The sequence below is a fragment of the Cladophialophora carrionii genome (genome assembly GCF_000365165.1).
Source record: "Cladophialophora carrionii CBS 160.54 unplaced genomic scaffold supercont1.4, whole genome shotgun sequence".
NCBI classification, from domain to species: Eukaryota; Fungi; Ascomycota; class Eurotiomycetes; order Chaetothyriales; family Herpotrichiellaceae; genus Cladophialophora; species Cladophialophora carrionii.
This window is the reverse complement of record NW_008481829.1, coordinates 744,431-756,423: the sequence shown is the minus strand read 5'-3', so window position 1 is coordinate 756,423 and position 11,993 is coordinate 744,431. Positions and strand designations below refer to the sequence as shown.

Here is an 11,993-nt window from a genome sequence, read left to right as displayed (position 1 = left end):
ATGGAACACCACCAAAACCGAGCACGCCAATCGTATCGATAAGCGGCTTCGCGGGCGTGTTGCCCCGTAACAGCCGCGGCACTGTTGATGGTTTCCTGAAACGTAACGTCAAGACACTCGCGGGAATCCTTCGAGCCAGAAGGACGTCGCTGAGCCCTCACTTTAGCCAGCACCGTGCAGCTGATCTCGCTCGTTGCCTCGCTTGCTTCCCTCACAGGCTTTGCTGCTCAGTCTACGGCGAAAGAGGTGAAGAGTCAGTCACTTTGCTCTGCGCTTGACCTTCCCGCTTCCACAAGGGGCCTGGCCTGCAACTCACCGCCGTCTCAATCCCGCCTCACCTCCATCACAACAAACCTCTGTCCGACAACCCGACAACATAATATGGCCGTTGGCGGTACACCCCTCTCGCCGAAATCTCAGCAGGATCTCAACATGGTCTTGCCTGCTCTTCCCCCTCTCCTGCATACTCGTTCTGGTAACGAGATGTACGACCGACCTCACACCCCAACAACGCCCGGTGGCGGTGCCGTCCATGGCTTCACCAGTCCCGTACAAACTCCGACTGGCAGCCCAAGCAAGAAGCAATTCCCTCCGGGCGCCAACGACCTGCCAAATGTATTTGACAATGCCATGAAGCTCGTTCCGATGTCTCCTACCAAAACACAGCCAAAGTCGCCCACCAAGGAACACCAAGATCCATTCGCAGACCCGCCCCAGCAGTCACTTGGTCGCTCCGAGAGTCCGACGCGCCAGTCAAACAAGGAAAATGCCCCTGCTGGCGGATATGGCTATAGCAAAGGTGGGCAGCAGAACCATGCTGCCAATGCGCGCGAACAGCAATATCGAACAGCAGACAAGAAGACAATCGCCACGACCAAAGGTCTGACAAATGAAGAGATGCAGAAGTTGCAATCTCCCAAGGTCAAGCGGCTGGCAAATGTGACTCAGTTGTGTATGTTTCCCGCCGCTCTGCAGCGCAAGATGGGCACTCACTAACCTCTCCTAGACTTCCTCGACTACTACTTCGACTTGCTCTCCTACGTCCACAATCGTCAGTCCCGCGAAGCCGCCTTCAAGTCCACCTTCCCCAGTCCGCCAGAGACGCCCAAGGAAGAATATGATACCGCGTTGCACAAATATCTCGGTCGCGAGAGAGCCAATCTCCGAAAGCGCCGCACTCGTCTCCGCCATGGCGATTTTCAAATCCTCACTCAGGTCGGCCAAGGAGGCTACGGCCAAGTCTACCTCGCCCAGAAGAAAGACACCCGCGAGGTTTGCGCCCTCAAAGTCATGCGCAAGAAACTGCTGTTCAAACTCGACGAAGTCCGCCACATCCTCACCGAACGAGACATTCTCACTGCAGCAAAGTCCGATTGGCTCGTCAAGCTGCTCTACTCCTTCCAGGATGAAGAGCAAATCTACCTCGCCATGGAGTACGTCCCTGGAGGCGATTTCCGCACGCTCCTCAACAACACCGGCGTCCTGCACAACCGTCACGCAAGGTTTTACATCGCCGAGATGTTCTCTTGCGTCGACGCGCTCCATACCCTTGGCTACATCCATCGTGACCTAAAGCCAGAGAATTTCCTCATCGATGCGACCGGTCACGTCAAGCTCACAGACTTTGGTCTCGCAGCTGGCATGCTCTCGCCCATCAAGATCGAGTCCATGCGCATCAAGCTCGAAGAAGTCGGCAACACACCCGTCCCCTTCGGCATGCCCGCTGTGGAAGACCGCTCTGCCGACCAACGCCGTGAGGGCTACCGCTCCCTTCGCAAGAAAGACATTAACTACGCGAAATCGATCGTCGGATCCCCGGACTACATGGCTCCCGAGGTCCTCAAGGGCGAAACCTACGACTTCACCGTCGACTACTGGTCCCTCGGCTGCATGCTCTTCGAAGCACTGGCAGGATACCCACCGTTTGCGGGCGCCACCGTCGACGAGACCTGGCAGAATTTGAAGCGCTGGCAACGCGTGCTCCGTAAACCCATCTACGATGACCCTAACTACTTCCTCTCCAAGCGCACCTGGGATCTGATCACCCGTCTCGTCGCGGCAAAGGACCACCGCTTCAAGTCCATCAACGAGATTCACAAGCACGAGTACTTCGCCGAAGTGGACTTCAACACGCTGCGTGAGCAGAAAGCGCCATTCGTGCCGGAGCTAGATTCCGAGACAGATGCCGGGTACTTCGACGACTTCTCTAACGAGGCGGACATGGCCAAGTACAAGGAGGTGCATGATAAGCAACGAGCACTCGAGGACATGGCGGAGCGGGATGAGAAGATGGCCAAGGCCCTTTTCGTCGGCTTCACCTTCAGGTTAGTAAATCCCGTCATCTTACCTTGAGACTCTTGGGTTCACTTCGATCTCTATGGGTGACCATGAGACTGAGACTGGGACTGATTGACTGACGCTCGCCCACGACAGACACCGCAAGCCAGAGACCGAAGGAGGCAGTCCCCGCAAGCGCATCGACACGGACGGCGCCTTTGGAACCATCTTTTGAGCGAAGAGACATCTGTCGGATAGAGTCAAGGTTGTGGTATCACACTCTCACTGGACGTTTCTGTTCTGACTGAGCCACGCTTGGGTGGCCCGACGAACGAGAAAAGGCAAGATAAGTCAAGCAAGGGATGTTATGCTATGGAATGGAATGGAATGGAATGGATTGGAACGGAACGGAACGGTACGGTACGACGCGGTACGACGCATGAAGGGGAGTTCAATTCGATAACCTTGTATGAATTGAATAGAATATGCAGCGCTGGGTACTGATCGGCTGATGACAAGTCGGGGCTAGAATTGGAGCACAACTGGCACTTTTGCAAAGCAACTGGAACGCGATTCGGAGCTTATTTCGTTGGCGCTGGCGTCGGTGTTGTTCTGATGATTTCGTGGACTCGCCTCGAGGCAGGACAGGTACTGCGTGGTAATGCGATAGAGAAGAAAGAGAGGCCTTTCACACTGTGCCTTGTGCCATCCAGTACTTGTTCCAAGACCATTGACCGAGATGACAGATCGGCTAGTGCCATGATGGCTTGAATGAAGAAAAGTGCTCAGTCACGTACACGTCTCTATTTATTTTGTTCAACGCCGCCTACCGTGCAGATGGGTGCCTTTGGGGACTCTTTCCTTGCGCGATCTAGTGTCTTGTGTATCTGATCTTGCGCCTTGTTCTCACACGGTGGTGACTGCCCGAACAAGCCGTCGTCACGCTCCAGCCCGCGTCTCTCACTGACAAGATAGGTATTAGCTTCTCCGCCCGCGGCTTTGGAGGGACTTGGATATGGGCCACTGAAGTGATTTGCAAAGCGCCGGGGGATTCCAGAGCGGCACGCACAGGTCATTTGAAACGTGGTGTTTGTCTCATGGCGGAGTCGACTTGGCCACCGTTGAGTCATTGCGACAGGTCATGTTGGTGTGGTCCTTGACCTAGGTGCGTAGTCTGAGTGAGTGGTGGGTCTGACCTCCCTCTCCCTCCAGATCACACCTCGGTCAAGAGCCCTTCATCAGAAAGATGCCCGAGGACTCTCGCTGATCGGGCTTTGCACGCTGGCGGAGTCGCTCGGACAGCTCTTTGAGTCTCGTCTGCTTCTCCTCCGAGTTCAGATCGAGGAACGACCCGCGGATCTCCAGCCTGCGAAGCCATGGCGGCTTGAGAAGCATGTCGAGCCCAGAGAGGTGAAGCTCAACCTGTAACTGATCACTGCTTTGAAAAGTCCACGAGGGCTGTACCGTCACGTTGATGGTCAGAGCCTCCAAGGATAAATGCCTGGGAGCTGCCGCTGCGGCTGCTCGGCCGTAAGATCCCAACACCGTATTTGCTGCCATGTCATCAGGTATAGTTACCGTCCTCAGGCGCGGAAAGACACGAAGAATGTCATACAGCGTGCCAGCCATGGGCCTGGGTGTATGGCGCGGCGGGGAGTGGATTTCGAGGTGCTGGACAAAGTTTGCCGTCTTTTGACAGATCTCTAGTCTGCTAAATGGACTGTCATGCGCGTTATCACAATCCGGGAACCGCAGGGTTGTCAGACTGGCAGGCCAGGTTCTAAATAGCGTGTCCCAACTTCGCGGCCAGCTGCAAATGGCGCCCGGAGCATGAAGGAGCGTCAAGTTCTCCGGCCATTGCAGATCACCTGTCAGAGCCTGACCCTTTTCACACAGCATGTCCTTTGGGAGCGCTAGAGACTTCAAGTGCTCGAGGGCGCCAATTGAACCGAGAAGTTCTTTCAAGGTAAAGGAGTATCGGTCACCCGACATATCCAGCAGAGCCAAGTTCACACACTTGGATAGTGGAGCCAACGAGGCCACTCTGTACGGATCGTCAGAACACCTCGATCGACTCAACGGGCAGGTGGATGTACTTACGAGAAGGTAACGGCCGGAGGGTGAAAACTCTGCAGAGAGGACTTTGTTCGATTGATCAATCGAGATGTGAGACTGTTGGAGCTCTCGTAGGCAATGTCCCGCAAGTCCAAATGCTTGATCATACCCTCGATGCCGATTCGGGCTCTGCGCGCTTTGAGAGGCGGACATATCATTCGAGCGAAGAGGTCAAAATTTCGAGGAGAAAGGTGTGGACGGTAGTAGAGATGTGAGATAGAAGCTGCATACCAGGACTTAGATACAAGGCAGCAAGCCCACAACGACTTCTGAGAATCCAAGTGGTTGCTGGATGCAACATGAACCATGATCATCTCGATCACCTCGACTGGCAGGCGCACTTCCGCACCCCTGTATATAGGATCACCGATCTTCATGGTGGTATTCCCTATTATCTCCCAGAGCGGTGTTGTGAATCAGAGGTAGGCCCCTGACGACATCATGGCTCAGGTATTCCAGAAGAGTCTCCACGTCAGGTTCAGGTGCTTGCAATCAGTACAGAGATAGATTGTCGTGGCGGAGGCAATTTTTGGCCGTCAAGAGATCCAACTGATTCGACACCGACATTCTGCCGGACGCGCGAGGCGACATCACCACATAATCAGCCCTTCGTTTCTCCTGCTCTTTCTTTCGCTCTTTCTGTTGCTGGCTTCTGACACCATGATGGCAACCAGAGATCATGTTTCGGCGGAGGGGAAATGGCGTCTACATGCGACTGTTCGTGGCGAGATGTTGATGACTCGCAAGGTATGGTGCTCGGGGTGAGAACCAGGAATATTATTTGCGCGTTGTTCTTGGTCTAAGAATTGTTCTTGCTGCCAGCGATGTCTGTCGTCGTTAATACCCATTGGAAGAAAAAGATGAAACGGAACTGCGGATGGAGGATGAAATGAGAATATTTGCAGGCAAGCACCAACGCGCTGCCATGCCTTCCTTTGCTAAGGTCTCTCTGCCCTTTGGCACGAGACAAGACAGTCACTCGTCCTGAAAGCCGACCTCTTGCTACAAGTTGCTCCTTTGATCCCAGACCGTCGCGTTGAATAGAGAGAGTGTGATTGTTTCCTCCAGCATTCAGTCTTCAGTAAATGCTGACCGCACCCTCGCTCACCTTCCCATTCCCACCAAGCCTTCCTCTTCTTCTCATCGCCTCACCATCTTTCATTCGCTCTCGATTTCTTCACTCCTTCTCCGAAAGTCCGAAAGAGGATCTGCCAGACACTGTCCGAGCCTTCTTACTGTTAGAAAGCTGCTTCGGCATTTGTCAGTTAGAACCAGAACTTAAGAGGCACTTCTCGCTTGACATCATCAATTGCTAACGCATCCGACAGGTGGTTAGCAGCCCAGCTCCCTCCAAAAACAGTTGAGGCAATTGTGAGACAGCCGCTCTCGCAATAAGATATCCAAGCTCTAAAGCGCCCTTCTAATGCGGGAATCAGGTCGAGAGCCGCGACGGCCTCCCCCGGATTATCCCGTTCCGACAGCACCTAGCCTTCACCAAGTTGGCCTCGTTGATATCAACATGTGGACACAGTGGGGTGCAAAAGCAAGAGCCGCTGAATACGACGCCGCCAAAAACGCTGCTGCGAGACGAACAAGCGAAGAGCACAAATTGCCGCAGAAACCCGCACCTGTGTCCCTGAGCGCCTTCACCAAGAACGCTCCTCTCAACCGCAACAAAGGCATCAAGGCTTGGAAGCCGTTGGTTTTGGAAGACACACCAGAAGCCACCAGTGACAACGAGAGCCAGGAGGACATCCATGGCACACCATCAACGCCCACTCGTTTCACGTCGACCGAGAACAGCAACTCTGTGAGCGAGGACAATGACGTCTCTCGGGTGCTTGCGAAAGCCGCGGAGCTCGGTGCCAGTGATAGCACGTCCTCCTCGATCGTAGCCCCGGCTTCCACGGCGCCCAGAGCGATGGTCAGTATGCCCTGCCAAACACCGTCCGCCTTGGTCAACCCGACCCCTAAACGCGTGCAACCACATTCAATCATCAAGCAGGTCCAGCAAACCACGACTCCTAGCGTGCATAGCTCCCCAGGAAATGTGGCCGCAGGTGGTGGGTACCCAAACCCGAATCCGTATCCTTGGGTTGAATGGCACTATGGCTCACATGGATTCCCCGTGGCAGTTCCCTTTACTGTGTCCACAGCGCCCACCCTCGGGCCACTAGCTGTTCAATATGCCGGTAACATCATGGTCCCAGACGACATCAGCCCGACAAAACAGGAGACAAAGCTAGCATTTTTGTCCCAGCAGTTCGCAGGTCCACCGCCGAGTTTTGTTGCCAGACATGACCAGTTCACTGCTGCTTCAGGTGGGATTGGGACCTCGGGACTGCCTCCGATGTCTGCTATTCACCCTGGTCAAGCGGCGAGCCACTACCCAGGAGCAATGTTTCCTACGAACCCAACAGGTCGTCCGCTTCTGCAACATGTCAGTTCCGATAGCGTTGTCGACATAGAGGGAAGCTTCTCTGGGTCTGCATCCTGTAATATACCAAACATTGTCCGACACTACTCTTATCCGGATACCCTTGCCGCACCTCTCGAGCAGCCACGAGCAACTGAACAGACCACAGGCGTAACCGCGCCACATCCGGCTCGTGGGCCAACATTGCACTCTTGCGAAGAGGAACCGTATGACCGAAAGACAAAGATGCAAAGTTTCGTGGCGGCACAGCAGGCTTTGGCCAAGACAGGGAAGACTGTGCTGCACAATCCCGATCTGCACCAAGTGAGGACCACTGAGGCGACATCTCCAGCTCGGTCAGGCAGCACAGCAACGACGCCCGAGCATGGCCTTCGTCGTCAGATCCTCAACCCGGGATCTGTCACTATTCTGAAACCGCCACCCGGATTTGGAGCACAACAAAGCCCTCGCCCGACCTGGGAAGAAGACAGCAACAAGAAGTCTTGTCCCATCGACCAGGCAACTCTGCGGCAGATATTCGAGGTTGACGAACGAGACTGGTTCGAGTTGAAGCCCGTCACCAAGGCACAGCGGACAAAGATGAATAGGGTAATGAATACTTTTGCGAGGGCACAGGCGCCTGATCAAACTCGAGAATTTGGACCCAAGTTACACGAGGATAAGAAGGAAAACCTCTGGCGCTGGATGCAACTCGCCAACAAGGACAACAGACCTGTTACGGCCACACACAAGCTGTTTGAAGAAGCTGCGAGGGAACGGCTTTCCACCGGGGCTGTTGGCCTCGATAGTGACGGTGCTACGACTAATCAACTGTCCCAAGCCGAAATCGAGTGTGCTGCTATCTGCGCCGTTGGAGAGATCGTGGCCAACCTGATCGACGACGGAGGATCTTCTGGCGCGAACACGGACACTGATGGTCTTTTTGCTAAGTGGAAGCCCGCCCCGGAGTATGCGATCCAACGTGGGCGGCTGTTGATGGGCAACAGTGGAAGCATGAGCTTCTTTGAGGACAACGCCGCTGGATTCTATACGGCTCCTAGTCGGATTGCGCGCGACCCTCGATTTAGACCAGCTGGGAAGGAAACAATTCAGGTCAAGGCAGACGATGGCTGGAAACTCCGAGCCGACATGTACGGGAGGAGACGCCTTTGAGAGGAGGTAGGGATGATCAACAGGCAAGACTCAATGCAAGAGACCAAGTTGAGGGACAGGATGTGGGTGGGATATGAATGGCAAGAGATCAGATGTGCGTGGATGTGCGGGCGCGTCTCTTCGCGTTTGGTCTCTGCAGTGTGCCGCAGTCTCTCTCGTGCGTACGCGTACGGACGAGCAACAGCCCCGTGGCGTAACTTAGCAAATCTATGACAGAACGAGTGCGAGTGCGAGTCACGGACGAGTGCATGTGCAGCACCAAAATCCACCTTTGCCAGGCAAATTCGCCCGCGTCAACCGTCGACGGCTAAGCGACACCACAACTCGTCGTTTCGCCATCTAGGCTTGCCCCTTCTCTAAGCTTGCTCACCTCTCTCCTCCTGCGCTGAATTCCTAGCCGCCTCACCCACGCTTTACAGACCTCTCCGCCCGCGATGGCGGCAAGCTACCTGCGGCCGCAATTGATGCGGTCGTCGAAAGCTGCTTTCGAGTGCGCATTTTGTGCCACACGTCGCTCGACCCAGTTCACCAGATTACGCGCCGCAAGGTCGTTACGAGCCCCACTGTCACGATCGTATGCAACAGTAAATCCTGGTGATCCGAAACCACCGTCGGAGGACGAGGAGAAAAAGAAACACCAAGCCAGCAAGGCAGAGAAGGCGGAGAAAGCAGAACAATCCGCAAATGAGCCGGAGAAGGGGAGTCCAGGTGACGAGTCAGAGGCGAAGCAGGCCAGCAGCTCAGACTTCCCTCCCATGACGGCGGAAGAAAGACAGCAGATCGACGACATTGCCAAGATGATCAAGACGGGCCTGCCCAAGTCCCAGGCCGACGCTGTCGACGAAGCTGCCGAGGTGATCAAGAAGGGTGGCATGCCTCAGGAGCTGCGGGACGTGCTGGAGGCCAGGAAGAAAGATCCTACCAAGCGGATCGATCTTGGGACGACGGTCCGGCTGGTCAGCCTCTTTACCAAGATGTCTCGCATGACGGCCAAGGAGGTTCGAGAAAAGTACGGCGTCAAGGGCACGGAGTCGGCCAAGAACGAGGCCCAAGAGGAGACGCCTCTGTTCGAGCAGTCGAACAAGAACAAGGAAGGCGGTAAGCAGCGCAAGGAGAAGCAACAGGGGCAGCAAAGTGGCGGGCCGAAGGTCTACGAGCTGAAGCTCGACGCCAGCACCATGATCATGACCGCCTTCATCACATACTACCTCTATCGCAGCTTATACCCGGGCGAGTCTAGTCGGGAGATCACATGGCAAGAGTTCCGGACGACGTTTTTCGACAAAGGTCTCGTCAACAAGCTCACGGTCATTAACCGCAACCGCGTCCGAGTCGAGCTTCACCGATCCGCCGTGGCCCAGAGATACCCTGAATCACCTGCCGCGCAACCCAATTTCTACTACTACTTCTCCATAGGCTCCGTCGAAGCCTTCGAGAGACATTTGGACGAGGCACAGCAAGAGTTGGGCATCCCCACGAACGAGAGAATCCCCGTCGCCTACTCGGACGAGGTGCCCTTGAGCGCCGCCATCTTCTCCTTCGGTCCTACCATCCTCTTCGTCGGTGCCCTCTTCTGGCTCTCGAGACGAGCAGCATCAGGTGCAGGTGGTCAAAGCGGCATCTTCGGCATTGGCAAGTCAAGGGCGAAGCGGTTCAACCACGAAACCGACGTCAAGACGAAATTCTCCGACGTCGCTGGTATGGACGAGGCCAAGCTTGAGATCATGGAGTTTGTCTCCTTCTTGAAGGACCCTTCCAAGTACCAAAGCCTGGGTGCAAAGATCCCTCGCGGCGCCATCCTGTCGGGCCCTCCTGGTACGGGCAAAACATTGCTGGCCAAGGCAACCGCCGGTGAGTCCGGCGTTCCCTTCTACTCCGTCTCGGGTTCCGAGTTTGTCGAAATGTTCGTCGGTGTCGGTCCATCTCGAGTGCGAGACTTGTTCTCCAACGCTCGAAAGAACACACCGTGCATCATCTTCATCGACGAAATCGACGCCATCGGCAAATCAAGAGCCAAGCAGAATTTTGGCGGCGGGAACGACGAGCGAGAGTCCACCCTCAACCAGATCTTGACCGAGATGGACGGCTTCAATACCTCGGAGCAAGTCGTTGTTCTGGCGGGCACGAACAGGCCTGATGTTCTTGACAAGGCCTTGATGCGTCCCGGTCGCTTCGATCGACACATTGCCATCGACCGACCGACCATGGACGGTCGACGCCAGATCTTCGCAGTCCATCTCCGCAAGATCGTCACCAAGGTCGACCTGGAGTACCTCACCGGCCGGCTGTCGGCGCTAACGCCCGGCTTCTCCGGCGCCGACATCGCCAACTGTGTCAATGAGGCTGCCCTGATCGCCGCGCGCGCGAACGCCACCTCGGTTGAAATGATCCACTTTGAACAGGCCATCGAGCGCGTCATCGGCGGTCTCGAGAAGAAGTCCCTCGTGCTGACGCCCGAGGAGAAAAAGACGGTCGCGTACCACGAAGCCGGCCACGCCATCTGCGGCTGGTTCTTCAAAGACGCCGATCCCCTTCTGAAAGTCAGCATCATCCCGCGCGGTCAAGGCGCACTAGGATACGCGCAATACCTCCCCGCTGGAGGGGGCGACGTGTATCTCATGAACGTCAAGCAGCTGATGGACCGCATGGCCATGACTTTGGGCGGCCGCGTGAGTGAGGAAATCTGGTTCGACACAGTCACGTCGGGCGCGAGCGACGATTTCAACAAGGTGACGCGGATGGCCACGGCCATGGTCACTGAGTGGGGCATGTCCCCCAAGATCGGCTACCTGCATTACCGTGACGACGAGCAACGCCTGCACAAGCCCTTTAGCGAGGAAACGGCGCGTAACATCGACGTCGAGGTCCGCCGTATCGTTGACGAGGCGTACAAGCAGTGCAAGGACCTGCTCCTGGAGAAGAAATCCCAGCTCCAAGCCGTGGCGGAGGAGTTGTTGAAGAAAGAGATGCTTGTCCGGGATGACCTCGTGCGGATCCTGGGACCCAGACCGTTCGGTGATCCGGGCGATTTTGCAAAGTACTTTGACAACCAGCACGGGCAGAAGAGCGCGCCGTAAGTCGTCCGTCCCCTTTATGGTTGCTTATAGTGGCTTTTCGTGGCAGTCCTCGATTTGACTAACGTGTATATTAATCTAGACCGCCACCACCAACAGAACAACAGGCCCCGTCAGGCGATCTACCAGAGGAGCCGGCCCCAGCGTTTAAGCGGCACGAATCATAGTGTCTCGTTCTTTGTAACGCGACCATGGAAGCTTCGTTCTGAAGCCTATGTTCCAAGTCCCAGCCCTCCGTTCTTATCAATGGTTTCCTGCCTTTTTTCACGTTCGTTGTGGTAATTGGCTCGTGCATAGCGTCGGCGTCCTCATACTGTCCGTGTTATATCACCATTGGGGTTTCAAGAATGCGAGGGCGAGATTAGAAAAAGGAAAAGCAAAGAATAAACCGGCATCGAGAGGAGGTATGACCAAAAAGGCGAGACCCAACACTTTTCGGTCCCATGAGTCGAGCACTGCACAGCGCTCGATCCTTTACGTTACGTCTCGGTCGTGGGTTTGCAAGAAGAAGGGAAGGAGGGAGGAGGAGCTTATGCCCGGCCGAAGAAAGCACGGCTTCTGGAGTACTTGTCCTGGGTATGTCGTCGGTCGGTCGGTCGGTCGATCGGTGGCGTCGGCCTGTTACTTTTCCTCTCGCTCACGTCCTCGCTCGGCTCCCGCTCTCACGCTTATCGGAAGGAACGCTCCAGCCGAAGACCAGGAAGTGGAACAGGAAAAGGAACAGAAGGACCCCACGAGCAAGAGCCAAGGCAGCTTGGGTCGGGAGTGGACCGAAGCCCATTCCATTCACTTCTGCTGTGTATATATTTGGGGAATTTGGGGGGGAAACTCTCCTTCCCTCTCTCTCTCTCTGTGTGTGTGTCTGTGGTTGTGGTTGTGGTTGTGTCTGTGTATATCTTTGGCATGCATACCTAGGTACATACATACCTGGGTACATA

General features: G+C 55.4%; 4 protein-coding genes across 4 annotated transcripts; 3 read left to right on the top strand and 1 right to left on the bottom strand.

Annotated features, from left to right (window-relative positions):
• Positions 1–381: 381 nt before the first annotated feature.
• G647_04946 (uncharacterized protein) lies at positions 382–2,512 on the top strand (the record flags this gene model as incomplete). The annotated part of the gene is made up of 3 exons (XM_008729282.1): positions 382–952; positions 1,007–2,324; positions 2,434–2,512. 3 exons carry the CDS (start codon positions 382–384, stop codon positions 2,510–2,512), a joined length of 1,968 nt encoding a protein of 655 aa, XP_008727504.1.
• A 989-nt stretch (positions 2,513–3,501) lies between these two features.
• G647_04945 (uncharacterized protein) lies at positions 3,502–4,769 on the bottom strand (the record flags this gene model as incomplete). The annotated part of the gene is made up of 2 exons (XM_008729281.1): positions 3,502–4,321; positions 4,378–4,769. 2 exons carry the CDS (start codon positions 4,767–4,769, stop codon positions 3,502–3,504), a joined length of 1,212 nt encoding a protein of 403 aa, XP_008727503.1.
• Positions 4,770–5,911: 1,142 nt separating this feature from the next.
• On the top strand, positions 5,912–7,981 carry G647_04944 (uncharacterized protein; the record flags this gene model as incomplete). The annotated part of the gene is made up of 1 exon (XM_008729280.1): positions 5,912–7,981. One exon carries the CDS (start codon positions 5,912–5,914, stop codon positions 7,979–7,981), a length of 2,070 nt encoding a protein of 689 aa, XP_008727502.1.
• A 434-nt stretch (positions 7,982–8,415) lies between these two features.
• G647_04943 (uncharacterized protein) lies at positions 8,416–11,058 on the top strand (the record flags this gene model as incomplete). Its single annotated transcript, XM_008729279.1, has 1 exon — positions 8,416–11,058. The coding sequence occupies one exon, from the start codon at positions 8,416–8,418 to the stop codon at positions 11,056–11,058; it is 2,643 nt and encodes an 880-aa protein (XP_008727501.1).
• Positions 11,059–11,993: the final 935 nt, after the last annotated feature.